The sequence below is a fragment of the Thalassophryne amazonica genome, chromosome 13 (genome assembly GCF_902500255.1).
Source record: "Thalassophryne amazonica chromosome 13, fThaAma1.1, whole genome shotgun sequence".
NCBI classification, from domain to species: domain Eukaryota; kingdom Metazoa; phylum Chordata; class Actinopteri; order Batrachoidiformes; family Batrachoididae; genus Thalassophryne; species Thalassophryne amazonica.
Genome location: NC_047115.1, coordinates 99035879 through 99063246, shown reverse-complemented (window position 1 = coordinate 99063246; position 27368 = coordinate 99035879). Strand labels below are relative to the sequence as shown.

General features: G+C 42.8%; 1 protein-coding gene across 1 annotated transcript in view; it reads right to left on the bottom strand.

Moving 5' to 3' along the window:
* pcca (propionyl-CoA carboxylase subunit alpha) overlaps positions 1-27368 on the bottom strand; it is a 165589-nt gene that overhangs the window by 127959 nt on the left and 10262 nt on the right. Inside the window, exon 2 of the mRNA XM_034184973.1 lies at positions 11801-11878. Coding sequence (XP_034040864.1) covers positions 11801-11878 — 78 coding nt within the window. The remainder of the gene's footprint in view (positions 1-11800; positions 11879-27368) is intronic.

Genomic DNA, 27368 nt, shown 5'->3' with positions numbered 1-27368 from the left:
GTAACACTGGTCGTTATTGCACATTGTGTGCTGTTTACCACAGAGGGGTCAGGTCACTGCTCTCTGTCCTGTTATCAACAGGGGTCAGACAAGGTTACAGTTCATTTTCTGTGTCTGGCGGGAAACATGGAAGCTCTGTTTTATGCTCATAATGTTCTTACTTTGTTGTACCTGAGGCGAGTAATTAGTTTCATTTTGTTTAGGCTTATACATCTGGAGTTAATTGTCTATATGTTTCTATTATTTTCTAATGAGTGCACAGCACTATGTTACATGAAACAATATAAATACAGGGATGACATTACTCAACTTAATTACCTATAACATAAAAGGAATAAACAACCCATAGCTTCCATAGCTTTACTTCAGGAAACACACCTTACAGAAATAGAAGAGCAGAAATTAAAAAAAGAATGGGTGGATCAGGTTTATAGTAGCTCATACGGGAAATGTAAAAAGAGAGGAGTAGCTATACGCTTTAGTAAATCTAGATATTTTTACTGTGAAAAGATTTACCAGGATGCGGTATATTATGGTCATAGGGACGATTGCTAGACTCAAAATAACTATTCTGAATGCTTATGCCCCAAATGATAAAAAAGCTGCACACTGGGTTGCAGATAACTGCGAAGGTATTTTTTTTTAATGGTTGGAGACTTGAATTGTGTACTGAATAGTAGATTAGATAAATTACCAATGTCCTCTAAACCCCAAACCAGAATGTCCAAGAGTCTGTTGAATAGTTAGGACTGATAGATGCATGGCGCCATCTTCATCCAAATGTGAGATTTCACCTTTTTGTCACAAGTGCATGGGAGTTATTCACGAATGGATCACCTTTTAGTTTTAAAAAAAGATGTGTACTGGGTTAAAAAAAATGTGTGACTGAACCAATGACTATCTCAGACCATAACCCAGTTACCATGGCACTCGACTTGGGATTGGAGCCGTGTATGAAGTACTGGAGAATTAATGTCTCATTATTGGCAGATGTTGGTATAAGAGAAGAAATAAGGTCAGCTATACTTGAATATTTTGCTTTGAATGATAATGGTATGGTTTCACCCTCTGTGTTGTGGGATGCAGGAAATCCATGATAAGGGGAAAAATAATATCTACTGGATCAAAATTAAAGAAAAATAGACTTAAAAAACAATTAGAATTAGAAAATGAAATCAAGAGATTAGAAAATGAACATAAACAATGTGGAACACAAGAAGTACTTGATAAGATAAAAGAAAACAGAACCAAATTAGATGAGCTATTGACATACAAAGCAGAGGGTGCCCTTAGGTTCACTGATAGGAAATACTACAAATTAGGAAATAAAGCTAGCAGATTATCAGCATTTCAACCACAAAAGGCACAAGCCAGTCGTTTAGTTCCTAAAATTAAACAACTTCACTCAAATAATGCTGAAACTTGCCCAAAAACAATATCAGACACCTTTGCTAAGTGTATGAAGAGTCAACTTCAGGAATCAAAAGAGAATAAAATACATAATTTCTTTAAAAACAATTAGATAAATTGACAGCTGATGAAGCCTCTTTGTTAGTAAAACCAATTACGGAAAAAGAGGTGAATGAAACAATTGTTCAACTAAGAAATAATAAGTCACCAGGGATCGATGGGTTCGCAGGAGAACATTATAAAGTGTTTGTTAATGACCTCACTCCGATATTATGTAAACTATATAATTATGTGTTAAATTCAGGGAACCCCCCAAAATCATGGTCAGAGGCTATCATCACAGTCCTGCATAAAGAAGGTAAAGATCCATTGCAGTGTTCTAGTTATCGTCCTATTAGCCTCTTGTATGTGGACTATAAAATATTAACATCTATTTTAGCAACTAGAGTACAAAAATATATTAAGAAATTAATAAAAACAGATCAGACAGGGTTTATTTCAGGTCGCCAAGAGACAAATAATATAATTACAGCATTGAACCTGCAGTCACTGATGGCAAAGGATGCACAAACATCAATGCTTTAAATGCTGAGAAAGCATTCGATTGGGTAGACTGGCAATTTCTAGAACAAACATTAAATGAGATGGGTTTTGATGAAAAATTTAGTAATTGGTTTAGACTGTTGTACAAGAATCCCAAATCAAAAATTAGACTAAACAGACATTGCTCTGACTTTTTTGAAATAGAGAGAGGAATGAGACAAGGTGACTCTCTCTCACCCATCCTCTTTGCCCTCAGCATCAAGCCCCTGGCGGAGACAATACGACAAGACGTTCAAATCGAGGGGACTGAGGATGGTGGGGGGAGAGTTCATAAAATTTCCCTTTTTGCTGATGACATCTTGCTTTTTATAAAACATCATCTTACTTCAATACCTTGACTCATGCAGTGCTTAGAAATTTATGGAGACATCTCTGAATATAAAATTAATCAAAATAAATCAGAGGCTATGATGATATCAGGAAGGTGGCCGGATCAACTTAAAGAGACGGTGTCATTTCACTGGGCTAAACAGGGATTTAGGTACTTAGGAATTATTATAACACCTGAAACTACAAAACTTTTTGTAGTACAAAACGTTTTGTAGTTTCAAACTATAATAAGTTAATTAAACAAATAAGGAGTGATTTAACTCGCCGGGAAGTTCTCCCCTTATCTCTGTAAGGTGAAACAATAAGGATGAATTTGCTTCCTCGTCTCCTGTTTTTATTCCAGTCACTGCCCATAAGCGTTCCAATTTCCATTTTTAACATGCTAAATAAATTGATCTCTCAATTTATATGACAAAACAAGAGACCCAGAATTAAACTTAAAACACTTCATTTGGCTAAAAATAAAGGAGGTTTTGTTGGGAAGGTGTCGTAGCACGGACCCACAACAGGGGGCGCAAAATGAACGGACAATGAGTAAGCCAAAAGGTAACAATTTACTGTTGTGACAATACACAACGAAATGTACAGAAATTGCAAAGTCAATTAACACCAGGTGACGTGTGGGCAGGCTCGAAGATAGAAGACCCCGACGAGAGAGAGACCGCGTCCCACACGGCCTCCACCACCAACGGTCTGAAGAACACCGGAGCCGCCAAGTCCCGAATCCCCAGGTGACCTCTGTCTTCGGCTGTCGACCCTGGTACTGCTGGCAAAAAGCAGAGAAAAGATGAATGAGTGTAACTCCTTACACTCAGTGGTCTATAGTCTGTACACAGTTAGGAGGAGAACCTCCACCTCCGAATCACACACTCGTGCAGCTCCTGGTGTGACCACTTATCTGTAGCGCGGTTGTCGTCGTCACGCTCCACGCCACTTCCCAGATAAGGGCGAACACCACAGGATACCGGCTGCAACAAAAGTTCAGGTTATTACTCAACGTATGAGTCAGCAGAGAAATTACCTTACGGTAGTCGATTTCTCGGCGAGGAGGTGGAGTTCCGATCCGGCTTTTAAGATGGTGATGCTGATGATGAACGAGTGACAGCTGGTGCAGGGGATGAATGACAGCTGTCACTTCTTCAGGGTCCGGCGCCCTCTCGTGCTTGGAGCCCGCACTCCAAGCAGGGCGTCCTCTGGTGGTGGTGGGCCAGCAGTACCTCCTCTTCAGCGGCCCACATAACAGGTTTGGCCCTACCCAATTTGAAATTTTATTATTGGGCAGCTCAATTAGCAGCAATTGTGAGCTGGAGTAGCGGAAATGAGGAGGCAAAATGGGTTCAACTAGAACAGGGTGAAGTTAAAGGTGTACAGTTATCCACCGGACCCTTTATGGACATAAAACATATCAACAGAATGAAGACTGGAAACAAATTAATAAAACATACTATAAAGGTTTGGAAAGAAGTGAAAAGAATGTTAAAGGACACTGGATCGATTTTTTGAGCTATGCCCATAGTGAGCAATGTAGATTTTCCACCTTCAATGTGGGATCATGGTTTTAAGAGATGAGCAGCTAAAGGTCTAATTATCTTTAATCAGTTATTTGAAGAAGCACACTGAAAGTCGTTCACACAACTTCAAGAACAACTCGACCTCCCTTCAAAGGATTTCTATAGATATTTGCAAATTAGGCACTACATTACAAATCATAAAGAAAAATCCCAAATGGTATAGAGCAATATTTTCTAACAATTTTAGAAAAAGTCTTCCAGTAAACAAACATATTTCCCATCTCTTTAAAAGACTTTCAACAGATTTATTTCAGAACACGTACAATGTCAAGGGAAAATGGGAATTAGAATCTAATATGATAACAGAAGACGTAATGTGGGATAAACTTTGTGACAGCAGTCATAAGGGAATCACTGGTCAACAGTGGAAGGAGTTTGACTGGAAACTTAACATCCGATATTTCTATACACTCTTGGTTATTTCAAATTTTGTAAAGGATTCCTCAGCAGCAAAATAGGGGATCATACACACATATTCTGGGATTGTCCAGTCATCTTTGAGTACTGGAAAAATATTAAAGAAGAGATTGAGAAAACTGTTCAAAGAGACGACCCCTCTAAAATTGTTTTTTTTTATTCTGTGTTACATCGGTTGACGCGTTCACTGCTGACCAAAGATATATTTTACACATTTTGTTGTTGATTGCCAAGAAAATCATTACTGTTAATTGTAAAAATGTGAAGTCACCAACGGTAACTGAATGGAAACAGAGGTTAAAACAAGTATATATGATGGAACAAATGACTGCATCATTACAAATGAAAATGGATCTTTTTAACCGGAGATGGTATATGGTCAAAGAGTATTTTCGTCATTAAAGTTTTGGGAACTGATTCTGACATGAAGTTAAATCTGTTCTTTCCTGTCTCTTTGGTATTTAGTTTTTTGTGTGTGTGTGGGCGTGTTATCTTTATTATTGCACTATACAATATGTATCTATTGATGTACGTATGTACCTTTGTACCATATGCAGCAATGATTATATACAGTGTACTTTTATTTCTATTTTTATTTGATAGTAAGTCCCTTCAGCTGCTCCCTTGTTTGCACTCGGGGTCGCCACAGCAAATCCAAGGTGGATCTGCACAAGTTTTACGCCGGATGCCCTTCCTGACGCAACTCCACATTACATGGAGAAATGTGGCAGGGGTGGGATTTGAACCCGGAACCTTCTGCACTGAAACCAAGCGCATTAACCACTTGGCCACATTTGATGTTATTTAATTATTATTGTATATTTTTAGTACTTGTCTCAGGGAATGTTGTGGTTTGAAAAAAAATAAATCGTAAATAAAAAGTTCCAAAAAAAAAACCAAACAAACAAACAAAAAAAAAAAAAAACGGACATATATACTTGATTGTTTATGTGCACCAAACTTTGAAACAGTCCGTTATCCGAATTGAGGCAAAGTGAGTGTGGGGAGCTGCAGCAACACGTGGTCGCACAGCCGCCAGCTTGGGGGGAACAGGGAGCTGCAGCAGCTAAAACTGCGCTGCACCCTGAAGGGGGAAGGGAGTGGCGTAAGCGGGGGGGGTGGGGGATGGGAGCATGCGTATCAGTCTCTGTCCATGTGTGAGTGGCAAATGAGTTAAGTTCGTCAGTTTCTGTCCATGTGTGCTGGAGTTACAGAAGATAAGAAAGAAGGCAGCTGAATGGTTCACCAAGGCCGAAGAAATTCTTCTGGAGGAAAACAACGGGGCGTTTTGTGCTCTCATTAACAACCAAATCCTATTTATTCAATAAAATGTAGTTGAAATAGAAAACCTGTAAAGCCTACTTTTAGTACACAGAAAATTCACAAGACATATTGATAAGGGAATCAATAAAGAATCAGATCGATAAGCGGAATCGATAATGACACAGATTTCAATAAAATCTTATCAATACCCATTATTAATCGTATCAGACCAAATCGCATTGTATCACATTGTGAGGAACTGAATCGCCATCAAATACATATCAAATCACATCAAATCGGGAACAGGGATGAATCTTTTTGAAGACCTGCCATGTGTCTCTGCTAGATGTCAAATAACATCCAACCTATAAAATGATGACATGTAAACCAGGGGTCCACTGACTATCACATCAATGTAGTGCATGTACACCCGTGTGATCAGACTACTACGGCCATCAGTTCACCAACGTGCACACGTATCATTAGCAGCGCGGCAGTGATAGCCCCAGCACGCAATGCATCACAGTATACCTACAACCAGGTGTCGTGTGCCCTGACACACAGTGGACTGATGTGGTGGTTGCGTGTATGGCGTGCGTGTGCATAAACCCGACCCGATGTGAACCGGCAGTAAGGATCCAAAGAGTTGTAGCCAAAACCTCTGATTCGCCAGGGACCTTCCACAGAGAACTCTCCACCCTCATCAACGCTTATAGCTGCTGGACAGCGGGAAGATCCGCTGTCCGCTAAAGGGCTGATGTCCTGGAGAGGGAGAGAGAGCAGCCAGGTGAGCGAGTGAATGGCGAGTACTGTCTAGACGCGGCAACATATGGAATAATTATTTCGTGGTGGACACCGCATCTGCCCCGAATCATGGCGGATGTCACCATCCCACTTCACACCCATGTCACACGGACGCCGTAGCAGCTGATAGCTGCAGTGTGGATGCATGGTGGTCGCCGCGTGGTGGGAAGCGCATCTGGAGCCACTCCAAAGGTGATTAGTTACTTTATTTACACTGTAGTGCCTTGGTAAACAGTTGCATCATCAGTCCTTCTAATGGTTTAGATCAGTGATTCTCAACCGGGGTGCCGTGATCGATCGTCAGGGGTGCCGTGGGCAATTATCAAATATCACCATTATCGGGTGTATGTGCTGTAATAGTGTGGCAGATGGTGTAATGCTCTTTTATTCCAGTAGATGGCAGCAAAGCGTGCAGTAGCGCTGAGCCGTGTGCCGACAAGGAGGCGTGATCGCCATTTTAATTACGGGCAAGTTAGTGATTTGTGTGCATAGAAGTTCACTTAGTCTCATCAAGAAACAGGTGGAATATGCCGGAAAGCTGCGCATGTTGGCAAAGTCACAAACGGAGGAACAAGGGAGACAATATTTCCTTCCATAAGTAAGTGGTTTTGGTTATTGTTGTCACTTTGACCGTGATATTTGGATGATAAACAGCTGTATGTCTCCTGCCGTACCTGTGTCGCCCGATGACACGGATCATTAATTTCACTTATGTCTTCTTGATATTTTCCACTGCTAGACCAATGTCTAGTTAAAATTCTTGTCGTTAGTGACTAAAAATTGTTCGACAAGACTGGGGAGTTTTTTTTGTTTTTTTTGCACCTTAAAATAATGAGATTAATGACCCGCGCTGTGCTGCCACACACACACCGCTGACTTCATGAATGAAACTCGGTCAATAAAGGATAATTGTGTAAAAATATAATATGTATATAAATGTAAATGGTTTTAGGAGCCACGCGGCGTTGAACAGCAGCTGCAGCTCAGCCGAGCAGCGCAGCTTATCAGCGCAGATCCGTGTAACTTTCAACACTAATATTTGTGAATGTGTGTGTGTCAGAGTAAGTTTAATACTTTCCTGACATAATTTAATGTAATTTAATTTTACTGGCTCAGTATCCAGGACAAAATGGCATTTTAACACGTATTTTGCGAGCATTTTTCTGAGTGTGTTCAGTCGCGAATCTCCATTGAAAATGCATTAACATCCAGGTACTTAGTCAATATTTTGCCCGGTTAGGAGGCGTCATGTCGCTGTCCATGAAGGGACATTTTTGTTTAGTGTGCAGCATTGGGACTGCGCTCTCTAGTTCTTATATACAGCTCCATGACTATAGTATACTATGTTACGTCATATCTGTACCGCACGTGTTGCTAACATGCTAACGCACCATGTAGAGACACGAGTTAGTGGTGCATGACACATGACACATGACAGTGGTGTGCCGCAGGATTTTGTAAATATAAAAAGGGTACCGCGGCTCAAAAAAGGTTGAAAATCACTGGTTTAGATGATGTATCGGCCATTATATGTTTATCACAGCTGTGACATTGCGTTCACAAGCGCTGCACTGCTGCGCGTCTCTGTGATGGCATACCGGGTATATATTTCATGGTGAACATTGCATTTGCCATTGTAAGTTGGCTGATCAGAGGACGACACGGATTTTATCACATGGCACAGCAGCCTGGCTGGTGTTCGCCCTGCGCGGTGAGACGCAGCTGGAGGCGTTCCAAAGGCAAGTTTTTATTTTTCTTTAAGTTATGATGGCTTGCTGACAATGGTGCATGGTAGGTAGATGGCGTACATGTCAGGATGTGTTTCACAGAGGTGACACCTTGGTCAGATGCATCGTGGCATGCCACGCACAGCCTCTAGAACACTGTGACATGCTGTGGGGCAGCAATGCAGTTGATGTGTATTACAGCTGTGGCAGGCTGTTCAGGTGCACACGCTATCCCATGGCTCTGAAATGCATGGACTCACAGCAACACACAGTGCTTGTCGTATGACTGAGCACTGTTCACGTCTACTTCACAAAATGAATGTGTGCCACAGACTTTGCACATTACAATATTTCCTTTGTGCACCCTGAACGGGATGCATGAGGGGGTGCAGTCCGGATCATGGTGGCAGGATTAGACATGCCTGTCCATGGCCAATTTCCCTCGAACGTGATCAGACTGTTTTGAATGTTGATTTGATGCCATGAGAATGTTTAGAACGCAGTCAGATTGCAGTTACAGTCCACCTAGACTGTTTTGAACATGTGCTAAACATCTGGGCCGGCCACACAAATTTGCCCAACTGTTGACTGCACCTTGACTTTGCCTGAATGGAGGTCAAATTTTCATTCGGACGGCATTTGGGATCATTCAGACTTAATGTGATGGGGATATAAGTGTTGTCATCAATATAACCGTGAAAAATCTAAGAAATACATTTGTGTGATCAGACAGTTCAGGCTGCCTGACACACAACTTGAAACACAGCTGAGAGGTCCATGTGCATGTGTGCGACATGGTGCATGCTGCTCGTTACACAACAGACACATCAAGACAGACTCATAAAGTAAAATAAAAATAAAAATAAAGCCTACCAGCTCCACTGAGAAGAATAAAATGCAAAATGCAAAACAAACAAACAAAAAAACACTTGTGATTTCCAAAGGCCACTCCACCAAAGAAGTCCCCACGTGTGCAATTACCAGCTGGTGTTGCGGAGCTCCTCACAAAGTTCTCTCACGATTGTGGCAAGTTAGATAGAATGTCCAGTATCTCCAATATGAAAATAACATATTCCAACTTTTTTCCAATGTAAGAAATTCATCTGCATGTCCAGGCAGCCTGTAAAAAACAGTGTTAAGGAGACATTCCGCATGCACATTTACAGCAGGATTAAAATAGCGTCCAGCGACACAGACACCAGCGTCACCACACGTTAGGATCCAAAATCTGACAGACTTTGAAAAAATTAAGAGTTTCTGGGTGAGGTGTGTTGTCTCCTCTCTGTGCAGCCTCTGTAAATCTTCACTTTTGAATGAAAGCTCAGAAGCTTCGTTATCGGACAAAGCAGCATTCGTTTCACTGTCTGTCAGCCATCGGGATGTTTCTGATTTTCCTAAAATGTACATCACATGCGGGGAAATGCACCTACTGACTCGGGGAGGAAAACTGGACCTTTAATTTTTCGTGGGTTTTTTGGGACAATATAGAGCAGGGGTTCTCAATCCAGTCCTCAAGGACCCCTGAACCTGCACATTTTCCATCTCCCCCTGCTCTGCCACAAGCTGGTTTGCTAATTCAGGTGCACAGCCAATTAACTCCTAACAGACACCTGAAAAGATGAAAATTTCAGACCCCTCCATGATTTCTAAGTGGGAGAACTTGCGAAACCTCAGGGTGTCCCACAAAGCTGTCTTTTGTTGTTGTTGTTGTTTTTCCACAGATAATCAAAACAAATATTTCCATGTTGGTATGGAACTCTGCAAACATCATGCAGTGTTTTATTGCTATGTACAACCCCTGGCAATAATTATGGAATCACCGGCCTCGAAGGATGTTCATTCAGTTGTTTAATTTTGTAGAAAAAAAGCAGATCACAGACATGACACAAAACTAAAGTCATTTCAAATGGCAACTTTCTGGCTATAAGAAACACTATAAGAAATCAAGAAAAAAAATTGTGGCAGTCAGTAACGGTTACTTTTTTAGACCAAGCAGAGGGAAAAAAAATGGACTCAATCAATTCTGAGGAAAAAATTATGGAATCACCCTGTAAATTTTCATCCCCAAAACTAACACCTGCATCAAATCAGATCTCCTCATTAGTCTGCATCTAAAAAGGAGTTATCACACCTTGGAGAGCTGTTGCACCAAGTGGACTGACATGAATCATGGCTCCAACACGAGAGATGTCAATTGAAACAAAGGAGAGGATTATCAAACTCTTAAAAGAGGGTAAATCATCACGCAATGTTGCAAAAGTTGATGGTTGTTCACAGTCAGCTGTGTCTAATCTCTGGACCAAATACAAACAACATGGGAAGGTTGTTAAAGGCAAACATACTGGTAGACCAAGGAAGACATCAAAGCGTCAAGACAGAAAACTTAAAGCAATATGTCTCAAAAATCGAAAAATGTACAACAAAACAAATGAGGAATGAATGGGAGGAAACTGGAGTCAACGTCTGTGACCGAACTGTAAGAAACCGCCTAAAGGAAATGGGATTTATATACAGAAAAGCTAAACGAAAGCCACCATTAACACCTAAACAGAAAAAAACAAGGTTACAATGGGCTAAGGAAAAGCAATCGTGGACTGTGGATGACTGGATGAAAGTCATATTCAGTGATGAATCTGGAATCTGCATTGGGCAAGGTGATGATGCTGGAACTTCTGTTTGGTGCCGTTCCAATGAGATTTATAAAGATGACTGCCTGAAGAGAACATGTAAATTTCCACAGTCATTGATGATATGGGGCTGCATGTCAGGTAAAGGCACTGGGGAGATGGCTGTCATTACATCATCAATAAATGCACAAGTTTACGTTGATATTTTGGACACTTTTCTTATCCCATCAATTGAAAGGATGTTTGGGGATGATGAAATCATTTTTCAAGATGATAATGCATCTTGCCATAGAGCAAAAACTGTGAAAACATTCCTTTCAAAAAGACACATAGGGTCAATGTCATGGCCTGCAAATAGTCTGGATCTTAATCCAATTGAAAATCTTTGGTGGAAGTTGAAGAAAATGGTCCATGACAAGGCTCCAACCTGCAAAGCTGATCTGGCAACAGCAATCAGAGAAAGTTGGAGCCAGATTGATGAAGAGTACTGTTTGTCACTCATTAAGTCCATGCCTCAGAGACTGCAAGCTGTTATAAAAGCCAGAGGTGGTGCAACAAAATACTAGTGATGTGTTGGAGCGTTCTTTTGTTTTTCATGATTCCATCATTTTTCCTCAGAATTGAGTGATTCCATATTTTTTCCTCTGCTTGGTCTAAAAAAGTAACTGTAACTGACTGCCACAATTTTTTTTCCTGATTTCTTATAGTGTTTCTTAAAGCCAGAAAGTTGCCATTTGAAATGACTTTAGTTTTGTGTCATGTCTGTGATCTGCTTTTTTTCTACAAAATTAAACAACTGAATGAACATCCTCCGAGACCGGTGATTCCATAATTTTTGCCAGGGGTTGTATTATTATGGTTTTGGTGTATTATTTGACTATACAAGTTGTCAAATTTTGAATGTGCACTGAAGTGCATTTGCATTTTTTGCATCATTGTGTGGCTAATGAACTGTTAGCCACCGTGGCTAACAGTTCTTGAACCCTGCCCGCCCTCGGAACAGCAGCAGTGACAGAAGTTGTGTTTTCAGAAGTGCTGAGTCCGTTACCTTCTCAGTGTGACTGTAGGAGGAGGAACACTGAGCTTTGTTCTGCAACACACGACATCTGCTCTGGAATGTGGCATTCTGCAAAATCAGAACACAAAGTCAGACGTTTCACCGATCAATAACACAACACTGAATTTAACAGTGTCCTTGTGGGCGGAGCCACACAGCACACTGATAGACACACACATCCTGAACTGCAGTAAGAGCACGCACATATGCTCTACAGCACCACCTCATGGTGCACTTCCACCAAACTGAGCACATCCTGGCTGAAGCTGACATATTTGATACCATTTGCTGAGTTTATTAATAAGATACAACATTTGAGTCATTTTCATTGTTCAAAAATGAATGTGAATGAAGAAGTCTTGGTCCAACAGTAAGAGTCCTTTACGACCCCATGACAGCTCTGGAGGAGGACTTCCAGGCTGCTGTGGCTGTGACTGGAGAAATGAAGCACAGAGCAACTTTTGACTGCTGCATCTCCGGCTGCTGCTTCATGGTGGAGTGATGAACAGAAGGACTCTCTGTAAAACATGGAACATGAGGCCCACGAAAGACTGGAGCAGAGATCTGAGGAGTTTTTTTTTGTTTTTTTTTATAAATGTCTTCTCTCACTCAGTCCAACACAAAGCCATGAATAAATCACAACCACAGGAGTCTGGATCTCCTCCTCCAGAGCCGCCGTAGTCACTGCACGCACTGCGTTTTTAGAACAACTGACTGCAAACAGATTTGTCATACACTGTCATTCATTCATTCATTCATTTTCTATATCCATTCAGACTAGCTGAGACTCACGGGGGGGGGGGGGGGGGGGGGGGGGGTGCAGCCTATCCCAGCAGACACTGGGCGAGAGGCGGGGTTCAGCCTGGACAGGACGCCACTCAGTGACAGAGCCACATATAGACAAACTGACACATTCACTCACTCACTCACTCACACCTACAGCCAGTTTTTGCATGTGTTTGTTAGAGTGCGGAGCCGGAGCACGTGAACACGGGGAGAACATGCAAACTCCACACAGAAAGGAGCAGGCAGGAAGAGGACCTGGAAGCTTCTCGCTAACCACTGAGCCACCTAACCAGCACCAAACAGTTTGTATTTCTTAATGACTGATGTAAATGAAGTCCACGACACACTCAGTGATTTGGAAATGTTCATGTATTCATCCCCTGGCTGGTGTGGAATGTGATGATTTACTGTTAATCATCCTATCCAAGATGGCGCCACGTGAAGGCACCCCGGTATTCTGGTGCTCCCTGTTTTGTCTGTTTTTGTGCATAAATCGTGTGTCATCGTGTCCCTACACCCGCGAGGAGCTTCTAAACTTCAGATCATCAACACCCACGGACATTACGCCAGTTTTTTTAGTGCCTGCAGCTGAACTGGTTCACTTTTTGGCCAAAAGAGTGAGACGCCGGCGGAGAGGAAAACGAGCTGGAGCTCTCGTGCGCCTCAGACGAAGGGGCACGCGCACGCCCCTACCTGGGATAATTCTCTCCAACATCCGCCACTCCACAACAAGATGGATGAGCTGGCACTGCTGATGAAGAAGAATAGAGATTTCTCCTCATCTTGTGTACTGTGCTTCACGGAGACGTGGTTAAATGCACAGACACCGGACTGCGCGCTCCAACTAGAGGGATTCCGACTCCTCCACGCAGACAGAGACCGAGCACTCTCTGGTGGAAAAACAAGAGGGGGAGGACTCTGCTTCTATATCAACAACGCCTGGTGCTCCGATGTGACTGTGATCTCCCAACACTGCTGTCCCTCTCTGGACTATCTCCTCATAAACTGCAGACCGTTCTACTCTCCATGTGAGTTTAACTCTTTCATACTTTGCTCTGTGTATATTCCACCGAGCGCGGATGTGCACGAGGCCGAGCGCGCGCTCGCGGATCAGATTATGTGCGTGGAGAGAGACTTTCCGGACTCTCTTGTTATAATTCTCAGTGATTTTAACAAAGGGAATCTCAGTCAGGAATTACCAAAATACAAACAGTTTGTTAAATGCCCGACCAGAGAAGGGAGCACGTTAGATCATTGTTACACGACAGTGAGCGGCGCCTACCGCGCGGTGGCCCGTGCAGCTTTGGGGCTCTCAGATCACGTGATGGTCCACTTGATCCCCACGTACAGACAAGAGACTAAAACTCTCTAAACCTGTTGCGAGGACGTCTAAAGTGTGGAGCAATGAAGCTGTAGAAGAGCTACGCGCGTGCTTGGCCACCACGGATTGGGATATGTTTGAGGCTTCAACAGACAGTCTAGATGACTACACGGACACTGTGACGTCATATATTCATTTCTGTGAAGACAGCATCATCCCACAGCGCACCAGGGTGAGATATAACAATGACAAGCCCTGGTTCACACCTAAACTCCAGCAGCTCCGTCAGCAGAAAGAGGTGGCTTTCAGAGAAGGAGACAGAGACAGCTATAGAGGTGCAAAGTACAGATTTAGCAAGGGGGTGGCAAAGGCTAAATCCATGTACAGTTCACATCTGCAGCAAAGGTTCTCTGCCAACGACTCGGCCTCTGTATGGAGGGGGTTGAAAGAGATCACCAACTACAAGCCCAAAGCACCTCGTTCTATTGACGACCTGAAGCTGGCCAACGACCTGAACGTCTTCTATTCACGGTTTGAAGACAAGGACTCACACCTCCCCACCCCCCACACAACTGGATATTCAAACACCATGGACCTCCCCCCTCTCACCGCTCCCCCCCCTCCCCCCATTTCCCTCTCCGTCCAAGAGGAGGACGTGAGAAGACACTTCAAAAGGCTGAATCCACGTAAGGCCCCGGGCCCAGACTGTGTCTCTCCTGCCACCCTGAGACACTGTGCTGATGAGCTGGCCCCAGTCTTCACGGGGATCTTCAACACCTCCCTGGAGTCATGCCATGTTCCAGTCTGCTTCAAGTCCTCCATTATAATTCCAGTCCCCAAGAAACCACGCGTCACTGGATTTAATGACTACAGGCCTGTGGCTCTCACGTCTGTAGTCATGAACACCTTCGAACGCCTGGTTTTATCCCACCTGAAGTCCATCACCGACCCCCTCCTGGACCCCCTGCAGTTTGCCTACAGAGCCAACAGGTCTGTAGACGATGCCATAAACCTGGCCCTGCACTCCATCCTGCAGCACATGGACTCCCCAAGAACCTACGCTAGGATCCTGTTTGTGGACTTCAGCTCTGCATTCAACACCATCCTTCCGGCTTTGCTCCAGGACAAGCTTTCTCTGCTCCACGTGCCCAACTCCACCTGCAGGTGGATCACAGACTTCCTGACGGACCGGAGTCAGCATGTGAGGCTGGGAAAGAATGTCTCGAACACTCGGGCTCTCAGCACAGGATCTCCACAGGTCCTTTCCCCTCTGCTCTTCTCCCTGTACACTAACTGCTGCACCTCCAGCCACGATTCTGTAAAGCTCATCAAGTTTGCGGACGACACCACCCTCATCTGACTCATTTCGGATGGGGATGAGTCTGCCTACAGGAGGGAGGTGGACCGGCTGGTGACCTGGTGTAGCAGCAACAACTTGGAGCTCAACGCCCAGAAAACAGTGGAGATGATCGTGGACTTCAGGAAAGCCACAGCCCCCCCGCCCTCACCAACAGCCCCATCACCACTGTGGACTGTCACCGCTTCCTTGGCACCACCATCACCCAGGACCTCAAGTGGGAGTCAACCATCAGCTCCCTCATCAAGAAGGCCCAGCAGAGGATGTACTTCCTGCGGCAGCTGAAGAAGGCCAAGCTGCCTGTCCAGCTGATGGTGCAGTTCTACACGGCCATCATCGAGTCCATCCTCTGCTCCTCCATCACGGTGTGGTACGCTGGGGCCACAGCCAGGGACAGACACAGACTGCAGCACATTGTGGCCTCTACTGAGAAGGTGATCGGCTGTAACCTTCCATCTCTCCACGACCTGCACGTCTCCAGGACTCAGGGCCGAGCAGGTCGGATCACACACTCAAAGAAATGAAACATGCATATTGCTGGAATTAAATAACTATTTCATGTTAAATTTATTAAATGTCGTGTTCAAAGATTAAATCAAGTCAGTTTTGCTGAAATAACCTTACAGTATTGGTTTTTAGGATTATTAGACCTCATTGGGTTGGATTTATGTGATGCCGTTGATTAAACTGCATTAAGGTTGTCCCAATGCGCTCTCCGTACTTTCTTGCACACGGTCAGTAAGGCAGAGGGGGGAGCACCACACCGACCATTTTGTTGAACTCCAGTGCACGTTTCGGCTAGATTCATATGATGCAACGGATTTGTCTGTTACATTTTAATCCGTCATCGTCAATCTACTTCCTGGTAAGTTCCATATATTTTTTTACAATATTGAAAGTAGACCTGCATTGAAATAAATGTGGTCAGATTTCAGAAAGAAATAGCTGATATGTATTTCTAAGACCCTTATGAATGCAGTAAAGTAAATCTGTAAGCCCAAATTTGTAATTCAGCGGAGAAATCTTCGTATAAAAATGACAAATTTGCAGTTAAAATTTAGCCCTCTGTGAAAACAGTTTGTACTGTTGTGTGGGCCGCTGAAGAGGAGGTACTGCTGGCCCACCACCACCAGAGGGCACCCTGCTTGGAGTGCGGGCTCCAAGCACGAGAGGGCGCCAGACCCAGAAGAAGTGACAGCTGTCACTCATCCTCTGCACCAGCTGTCACTCGTTCATCATCACCACCATAAAAGCCGGACTGCAACTCCACCTCCCCGCCGAGAAATCGACTACCATTACCAAGGTAATTTCTCTGCTGAATTTAAACTGTGACTTACGTCTGATCTGTTTGCAGCCGTTGTCCTGTGGTGCCCTTTCAGCTGGGTTGGCGGTCAGTGAGAGAAGCGACGTCTTCTCCTCTCACTCCATCCAGATAAGTGGTTACAGGAGCTGCTAATGTGTTCCTAGTTTGGAGGTGGAGGTGCTCCCTCCTCACTGTGTTTGGACTGAGAATTACTGAGTGTGCGGACTCACACTCACTCATCATATTTCTGCTTTCTGCCAGCAGTACCAGGGTCGACAGCCGAAGACAGAGGCCACCTGGGGACTAGGGACTTGGCGGCTCCAGTGTTCTTCAGACCGTTGGTGGTGGAAGCCGTGTGGGACGCGGCTTCTCTCTCGTCGGGGGTCTTCTATCTTCGAGCCTGCCCACACGTCACCTGGTGTTAAATTGACTGTGCAAATTACTGTACGTTTCGTTGTGTATTATCACAACATTAAATTACCTTTTTGGCTTATTCATTGTCCGTTCATTTGCGCCCCCTGTTGCGGGTCCGTGCTACGACACCTTCCCAACATGTACAGCCGTATCATTTCCATGACGTCAGGGACAAGACGACGCGCTCCCGCCTTCAGTCCGATCCTGCATTGAAATTGATTTTATCTGTTAGTAATGTTACTTATACAGGTCCTGGTTTCAACATCCAAAAGTAAGCTGCACTGAATGTGAGATACAGATCTGTGTACTCAGATCAGCAACGACATCGACAGCGGGCGCCGTTCTTCCTCTCCCGCTCTCTGCCTCCACTGCGCTTATTAAGTCTGCGGGCTCGTTAACGAGCTCGTTAACTGCCGACGCGGGCCACTCACACCGCCCGTGTCTGCTTTGCAGCCGGGGTGTTGTGCCAGATTCAGCGCACAACACTGGCATCACCTCTCTGTCTACTGAATGGAGCTGCAGCACACTTGGCACAAGTCCTGAGATTACGCTCGCTGTTTTAATGCGAAGCGGCCAGTACACCTGTTGCTGCAAGGACAGACTTCTTGCGGCAAAATCCACAGCACCGCACGTCTTGGCAGTCTGAGCCCCAGAGCTCCATGGACGCTGAGAGAGGTTTATATATTTTTAATGACTGGGATTCTTTGCGGGTCTCGCCTCCATAGCCTGCGATGGTACCGGAGGCGAAAGACAGTAGATTTTCATTGCGACACCACTCAATCAAACGGGCGTATGAAAAAGTCCCCCAAAATAATTTTCAAGCACAAATAAAAGAAATGTGTACTCACCAAACGTGCCGCAAGACACTATGAAGTTTTAAAAAAAAGTAGATCCTCCAATATAAGACAAGAAAAAGGTGCAGATGCAAACTGACGTAAATCCACAAATTACAATTGGCGCAATACATGCTGGGAGAGGGTCTTGTCCATGACGTCTCGGCAGCGTCCATGATGAGAGGGACAATTTGCGGAGGGCTAAATGTTAGCTGTAAATTTGTCATTTTCAAATGAAGATTTCTCCGTTGAATGACAGATCTGGGCTTGCAGATTTACTTTACTACATTCAGAAGGATCTCATGTGTAAATGTAAGTCATTTTTTGTTCAAAAAATCTGACTGCATTTTTTTCAATGCAGGTCTCCTTGAATGAAACAGTGCATGTTCTACATTAGGCAAGGTACATTTGTATGTAATTTTAGTTTTGTGGCCAGTGGCGGATTGTGGCTATGAGAGGACTAGCCTAATGGGCCTTTCACACTGAATACGTCAAATGCGTCAAAAATCGGTCTAAAAAGCATTATTTTCAATGAGACACGTTGCTTTTTAGATGCGTCGCGTCAAAAACCGGCGAAACCGACGCTTCTGACGGGAGTGCACATTGCCACTTGTCGGCAGGCTGACGCTCTAAGTTCAATCCAATCCAACTTTCGATGCTCTGAGCTGTGATGTACCTTTGCGTTGTCCAATAGGAATGACACGTCGGGCCAAAACACGGAAGACTCGTGGCAGAAACCACTGATCTCTACAAAACAAACGTGTCACGGGACTGCTCGTTTATGGAGCCATTTTCTGAAGAAAAATCCTTGGAAATGCTTTTTGTTGTTTGTTACATCAGAATTTCTGATTACTATTAAAAAATTTTTAGAACACTTGTAATAAAAATAGCTAAGGATTTTTACCTTTAACCCCCAGTAAAACTCACGGGAGGCTACATGAACCGATTAGCGTTTGGAAGCCAACATTGCCTGACGAGATGGCCACGGAGGCCTCAGAATCACCACTTTGATGACAAGTTGTAGCTTGAGACCTGTAATTGACTACTGATTTGTAATATCTATTGGGAAATAGCTGTGTTGGATACATAATACTCCAATGTGTAATTAGTAAAAAAAATAATAAACTAGTGAAGATAATCTGGCCACTTTAACTGGGGCAAGGGCATGTCTATGTTGCTTTTTGGCTGTAGATTTCCACATTCTGAGCTTGCATTATAAGTGTGTCATTTTATGTAGTGTGTTTAAAATTGGCATTAATTTTGAATTTCATTTTTCCAGCTCATAATGGATGCAAAGACTGTGGCTTTAATAGTGAGTATTTTTTTTCTTTTGGGGGGGGGGGGGGGGGCATACACTGAGAAGATTGGTTCCTTCAATTTTCAAACAGTCAAACATTCTGTCAAAGGGGGAATATCAACAATAGGTTAATTTCCTTTTGAATGATATTTGTTTGTCTTGTGTTCTGTTTTAGGTGAATGCCGAATTTACCCGCATCACAACTGTACCACTTCTGCCAAAATTCATGTCCCAGCTAGATGGCTACTCTGATCGCCTACTGAAAGTGTTCAGAAATAAGGGGGGTGAAGGAGGACGCAAACTCAGATTGATCACGGCAGCCATGGACAAGGTATGTGACCTTTTCACATTAAGAAATATGACCTTGCTTTCCCCTTTACTCCCTGAAGGCCAGGTGTTGCAGTGACCATAGATATCATATACCTACATAGCGTATTGCCTATTCCTTACTATTAGGGGCAGTTTGGCTATGGCACCGCCATATGAGTCTGGTCATGAAGGGTCTTTGCTCCGTTGACTTCCATTCATTTTGCACTTGCCTGTGATTGCCCCCTAGGCAGAATCTAGAAGCTGTAACAGCCGGAAGAGAGCGATAATGTTATTACTGGTATAATAAAATAATTAATAACATTATCTCTGACACTTAACTCTAAAAAGTGTCTGTTGGACACCACCTGCAGAATAATATTTTGGTTATTACCTCTTAATTTCTACCACTGCTTGTTGACTTTGCACAACAGTAGGCAAAATGGATTCACAATGAGTTTTGCTTCCTAACTGTCTGTCTGTGCGACTGTCTGCTGCTGTGTTGCCTACGAGGAGAGCCGAACACACACGGTCATACACTTGTATTGGGCAAATACACGCACGCACATCTATGTGTCGCATGATATCAATCAATCAATCAATCAACTTTTTTCTTATATAGCGCCAAATCACAACAAACAGTTGCCCCAAGGCGCTCCATATTGTAAGGCAAGGCCATACAATAATTATGAAAAACCCCAACGGTCAAAACGACCCCCTATGAGCAAGCACTTGGCAACAGTGGGAAGGAAAAACTCCCTTTTAACAGGAAGAAACCTCCAGCAGAACCAGGCTCAGGGAGGGGCAGTCTTCTGCTGAGACTGGTTGGGGCTGAGGGAAAAAACCAGGAAAAAGACATGCCGTGAAGGGGGGCAGAGATCGATCACTAATGATTAAATGCAGAGTGATGCATACGGAGCAAAAAGAGAAAGAAACAGTGCATCATGGGAACCCCCCCACAATCTACGTCTAAAGCAGCATAACTAAGGGATGGTCCAGGGTCACCCGATTCAGCCCTAACTATAAGCCTTAGCGAAAAGGAAAGTTTTAAGCCTAATCTTAAAAGTAGAGAGGGTATCTGTCTCCCTGATCTGAATTGGGAGCTGGTTCCACAGGAGAGGAGCCTGAAAGCTGAAGGCTCTGCCTCCCATTCTACTCTTACAAACCCTAGGAACTACAAGTAAGCCCGCAGTCTGAGCGCGAAGCGCTCTAATGGGGTAATATGGTACTACGAGGTCCCTAAGATAAGATGGGACCTGATTATTCAAAACCTTATAAGTAAGAAGAAGAATTTTAAATTCTATTCTAGAATTAACAGGAAGCCAATGAAGAGAGGCCAACACGGGTGAGATATGCTCTCTCCTGCTAGTCCCCGTCAGTACTCTAGCTGCAGCATTCTGAACCAACTGAAGGCTTTTTAGGGACCTTTTAGGACAACCTGATAATAATGAATTACAATAGTCCAGCCTAGAGGAAATAAATGCATGAATTAGTTTTTCAGCATCACTCTGAGACAAGACCTTTCTGATTTTAGAGATATTGCGTAAATGCAAAAAGGCAGTCCTACATATTTGTTTAATATGCACTTTGAATGACATATCCTGATCAAAAATGACTCCAAGATTTCTCACAGTATTACTAGAGATCAGGGAAATGCCATCCAGAGTAACGATCTGGTTAGACACCATGCTTCTAAGATTTGTGGGGCCAAGTACAATAACTTCAGTTTTATCTGAGTTTAAAAGCAGGAAATTAGAGGTCATCCATGTCTTTATGTCTGTAAGACAATCCTGCAGTTTAGCTAATTGGTGTGTATCCTCTGGCTTCATGGATAGATAAAGCTGGGTATCATCTGCGTAACAATGAAAATTTAAGCAATACAGTCTAATAATACTGCCTAAGGGAAGCATATATAAAGTGAATAAAATTGGTCCTAGCACAGAACCTTGTGGAACTCCATAATTAACTTTAGTCTGTGAAGAAGATTCCCCATTTACATGAACAAACTGTAATCTATTAGACAAATATGATTCAAACCACCGCAGCGCAGTGCCTTTAATACCTATGACATGCTCTAATCTCTGTAATAAAATTTTATGGTCAACAGTATCAAAAGCAGCACTGAGGTCCAACAGAAAAAGCACAGAGATAAGTCCACTGTCCGAAGCCATAAGAAGATCATTTGTAACCTTCACTAATGCTGTACTATGATGAATTCTAAAACCTGACTGAAACTCTTCAAATAGACCATTCCTCTGCAGATGATCAGTTAGCTGTTTTACAACTACCCTCTCAAGAATCTTTGAGAGAAAAGGAAGGTTGGAGATTGGCCTATAATTAGCTAAGATAGCTGGGTCAAGTGATGGCTTTTTAAGTAATGGTTTAATTACTGCCACCTTAAAGGCCTGTGGTACATAACCAACTAACAAAGATAGATTGATCATATTTAAGATTGAAGCATTAAATAATGGTAGGACTTCCTTGAGCAGCCTGGCAGGAATGGGGTCCAATAAACATGCCGATGGTTTGGACGAAGCAACCAATGAAAATAACTCAGACAGAACAACCGGAGAGAAAGAGTCTAACTAAATACCGGCATCACTGAAAGCAGCCAAAGATAACGATACATCTTTGGGATGGTTATGAGTAATTTTTTCTCTAATAGTCAAAATTTTGTTAGCAAAGAAAGTCATGAAGTCATTACTAGTTAAAGTTAATGGAATACTCAGCTCAATAGAGCTCTGACTCTTTGTCAGCCTAGCTACAGTGCTGAAAAGAAACCTGAGGTTATTCTTATTTTCTTCAATTAGTGATGAGTAGAAAGATGTCCTAGCTTTACGGAGGGCTTTTTTATAGAGCAACAAACTCTTTTTCCAGGCTAAGTGAAGATCTTCTAAGTTAGTGAGACGCCATTTCCTCTCCAACTTACGGGTTATCTGCTTTAAGCTACGAGTTTGTGAGTTATACCACGGAGTCAGACACTTCTGATTTAAAGCTCTCTTTTTCAGAGGAGCTACAGCATCCAAAGTTGTCTTCAAAGAGGATGTAAAACTATTGACGAGATACTCTAACTCCCTTACAGAGTTTAGGGAGCTACTCTGCTCTGTGTTGGTATATGACATTAGAGAACATAACGAAGGAATCATATCCTTAAACCTAGTTACAGCGCTTTCTGAAAGACTTCTAGTGTAATGAAACTTATTCCCCACTGCAGGGTAGTCCATCAGGGTAAATGTAAATGTTATTAAAAAAATGATCAGACAGAAGGGAGTTTTCAGGGAATACTGTTAAATCTTCTATTTCCATACCATAAGTCAGAACAAGATCTAAGATATGATTAAAGTGGTGGGTGGACTCATTTACTTTTTGAGCAAAGCCGATAGAGTCTAATAATAGATTAAATGCAGTGTTGAGGCTGTCATTCTCAGCATCTGTGTGGATATTAAAATCGCCCACTATAATTATCTTATCTGAGCTAAGCACTAAGTCAGACAAAAGGTCTGAAAATTCACAGAGAAACTCACAGTAACGACCAGGTGGACGATAGATAATAACAAATAAAACTGGTTTTTGGGACTTCCAATTTGGATGGACAAGACTAAGAGACAAGCTTTCAAATGAATTAAAGCTCTGTCTAGGTTTTTGATTAATTAATAAGCTGGAATGGAAGATTGCTGCTAATCCTCCGCCACTGGCCCGTGCTACGAGCATTCTGACAGTTAGTGTGACTCGGGGGTGTTGACTCATTTAAACTAACATATTCATCCTGCTGTAACCAGGTTTCTGTTAGGCAGAATAAATCAATACGTTGATCAATTATTATATCATTTACCAACAGGGACTTAGAAGAGAGAGACCTAATGTTTAATAGACCACATTTAACTGTTTTAGTCTGTGGTGCAATTGAAGGTGCTATATTATTTTTTCTTTTTGAATTTTTATGCTTAAATAGATTTTTGCTGGTTATTGGTGGTCTGGGAGCAGGCACCGTCTCTACGGGGATGGGGTAATGAGGGGATGGCAGGGGGAGAGAAGCTGCAGAGAGGTGTATAAGACCACAGCTCTGCCTCCTGGTCCCAACGCTGGACAGTCACAGTTTGGAGGATCCAAGAAAATTGGCCAGATTTCTAGAAATGAGAACTGCTCCATCTAAAGTGGGATGGATGCCGTCTCTCCTAACAAGACCAGGTTTTCCCCAGAAGCTTTGCCAATTATCAATGAAGACCACCTCATTTTTTGGACACCACTCAGACAGCCAGCAATTCAAGGAGAACATGCAGCTAAACATGTCACTCCCGGTCTGATTGGGGAGGGGCCCAGAGAAAACAACAGAGTCCGACATTGTTTTTGCAAAGTTACACACCGATTTAATGTTAATTTTAGTGACCTCCGATTGGCGTAACCGAGTGTCATTACTGCCGACGTGAATTACAATCTTACCAAATTTACGCTTAGCCTTAGCCAGCAATTTCAAATGTCCTTCGATGTCGCCTGCTCTGGCCCCCGGAAGACAATTGACAATGGTTGCTGGTGTCGCTAACTTCACATTTCTCAAAACAGAGTCGCCAATAACCAGAGTTTGATCCTCGGCGAGTGTATCGTCGAGTGGGGAAAAACGGTTAGAGATGTGAACGGGTTGACGGTGTACACGGGGCTTCTGTTTAGGGCTACGCTTCCTCCTCACAGTCACCCAGTCAGCCTGCCTTCCCGACTGCCCGGGATCTGCCAGGGGGTAACTAACGGCGGCTAAGCTACCTTGGTCCGCACCGACTACAGGGGCCTGGCTAGCTGTAGAATTTTCCACGGTGCGGAGCCGAGTCTCCAATTCGCCCAGCCTGGCCTCCAAAGCTACGAATAAGCTGCACTTATTACAAGTACCGTTACTGCTAAAGGAGGCCGAGGAATAACTAAACAAATACATATACCTACAGCGATGGCAAGGGGAGGCAGGTTCATGTAAGGCAAGGAAGAACCGCACATGCGCACATGCGGTTCTTCCTTGCCTTACATGAACTTTACGTTTTGACCCTGCAGCCGGCTAAAAGAAATTGGATGTGCGTGAGATCTGATTGGGAAGGGGAGGCAGGTTGCCATCTCTGATTGCACTTTTTTTTTTAATCTGTACCTTCCCAATCTTGTTTATTTATCTTTCCTCAAATTGTATGTAATAGAAATATAACATTGAGTATCAGGGGCCCCCAGTATTGTGACTGCCATAACCCTGAGGTGCTATAAGGGCTTCTTTCTTTCTTTCTTTTTGTGGTGTTCTAATAATGTTTAATGCTTTGTGTTCTAATCATGTTTAATTATTTTAAAGTTAACGATAATACTTAATTTTTATTTGAACCGGACACTGACTCATTTAAATATTCCAATCCTTCAGGTAACAATTGGTCCCAGAAAAGTTGTAGACCCCTGCTTTATATTGAAAAAAATTTTGAAATCCCCCCCTCTCTCTCGCTCAGAATCCCAGTGTTGAGATGCACAGAGAATGTCTCCTCAAAGGGTTATGCGTCTACATAAATGAACAGCCTGAAAGCCTAGTAAGGACCTACCAGGTAAGCTTTAATTAAGAGTATGGACCTTACCTTAGTAATAGTCACTGATGTTAACATACTACTTTTTGCCAATTTGAAATTTTGGCTACGGTGGAGGAAATGAGTATTTGATCCCCTGCTGATTTTGTTAATTTGTATAGGTGCAGGTCATATAATTAGAATATCATGAAAGCTGAATATTGTCACTAATTTCAGAAAGTGAAACCCATATCTTGTACAAATTTGTTACAAATGGAGTCAAACACAGCAAGGCTTAATTTCTTGATATTTGATAACTATGGCTCACAGATGATGAAAATGCTAAATTTAGCATTTCTGAAAATGAGATTTTATTAATCAATTATTAATTGTGTATTAAACAGAAAATGTTAAGCTTCTGAAAAGTATTCTCATTTCTATGTGGTCAGTACTTGGTTGAACCTCCTTTTATAACTGCATTAGTGATCAGCCTGTGGGCACTGCTCAGGTGTAGTGGATGTCCTGGATTTTTAAATTGCATGCTTGTGGTTATCTGCATTTTTGGATCTGGTGTCTTATTTTCCTCTTAATAATACCCCACACATTGCTGGCCAGTGAAGTACAGTAGCACCATGGTGACTGAACCAACCTTTCGTATATTTGAAATTGTGGGTAGTGGCAAATCCTGCTGTTAAGTGAAATTGGTATGTTCATAGTTTATTCAGCAAAATGAAGCATAACGTTTTTTTTTTTTTTTTTATATATCTGGTGATTGATACTAGTCGACTGTAGACTAAAAAAAAAAAAAACACAGTTTACCCCTCAGGTGACACGGCTCCCCATATCAAATGTTGTAAACTTCATGCAAGATTTCAAGCAGATTCAGTATCTACACTGTTCATACAAGACCTGGATTTCCAAATGGATTGTAAAATGTATTTATTTTTAATGTAAAAAGCAGACTTTGAACTGGAGCAAATGTCCAGTTGTTTTCCTCCATAGCCTTGGCAAGATAATTAAGACATATGGTTCAGGAGTGGCTTCTTATGAGGAATGTGACATTTGTAGACCATTAGAGAATTTCATGCTTCATTCTGCTGAATAACTCTATGGAGATGTTGATTTCATTTTACCACAGGATTTGACACCTACCATGGTGTTACTGTACTGTGATTGGCCTGCAAAGTTAAGTGGTTAGAACCCAATAGAGAATGTGTGTGGAATTATCAAGAGTAAAATTGGAGGCACCACACCCAACAATGCAGATGACCACAAGCATGCAATTAAAGCATCCTGGGCATCCACTACACCTGAGCAGTACCCAAAGGCTGATCACCTCCATGCCACGCCACATAGACGCAGTTCTTTATGCAAAAGGATGCCAGGAATGCCATGGAACGCTTCAGAATTAGCATACTTATTCAGAAGCCTAAATTATAACACCCTTTATTATTGATCCAGCAATGTTATAATTTTCTGTTTTTTCAACATCTGTGAGCCAAATATCAAGAAATAATTGTAAAGAATATTTCATTCAATGTGTAATGCATCTATACAATAGCTAGGTTTCACTTTATGAAATGAGGGGCAAAAAAATATTCAACTTTTTCATGATATTCAAATTATAATACCAGCACCTGTATACTGACTAACAAGTGAACTCTGTAATTGTAATGGTATGTTTATTTTAACAGTTTGTGAGAGAAAACCAATTGTATGTTTCATGTCACTGTCAGGATGTTGATCCTGAGGCAACCTGTGGGATGGAGGCCACCATTATTGGGATCTATGTGATAAAACATGAGGGAGCAGAGCCCGACGAGGATCCTGAAGATGTTGGAATCGTCATTGAGGGGGTGGAAGTTCTGCACGGTCTGAGAAACACTGCAAATGCATATGCGCTGCTGCTCGGCCTCATTTACTGCCTGAATTTAAGTTACCCAAAAGAGTTGAAGAGCACGTTTGAATTTCTACAGAAAGTGATCATGGAGTTGGATGGCAGGCGACACTCCACAAAGTTGCAAGTCCTTAAAAACCGGCTCCTTCAGTGATCTTTTCAACGTGTCCTCTCAACATGTGCAGTGCTAGCTGGATAACACACTCACACACACACACACACACACACACACACACACACACACACACACACACACACACAATTGTCTCACACATAAAGCATTGCTGATCATTTGAACTGGAGATGGAGGTGACTGTCTAATGGGGTGAAACTGAATGGAATGCCAACAAGGAATGTTAACCAGTGAATGACACTCTGTGACTCTCAAGCCATGTTTCACTGCTCAAAAGAGGATGGCTCATACCTGGAAAAGAGACCTGTAAAAAGCAGCCAAAAACTCCTTTAGTCAACACAAGACTTTGCTGCAAGGCATGACGACGAGTCAGCATGGCAGACTTTTTTTGCATTG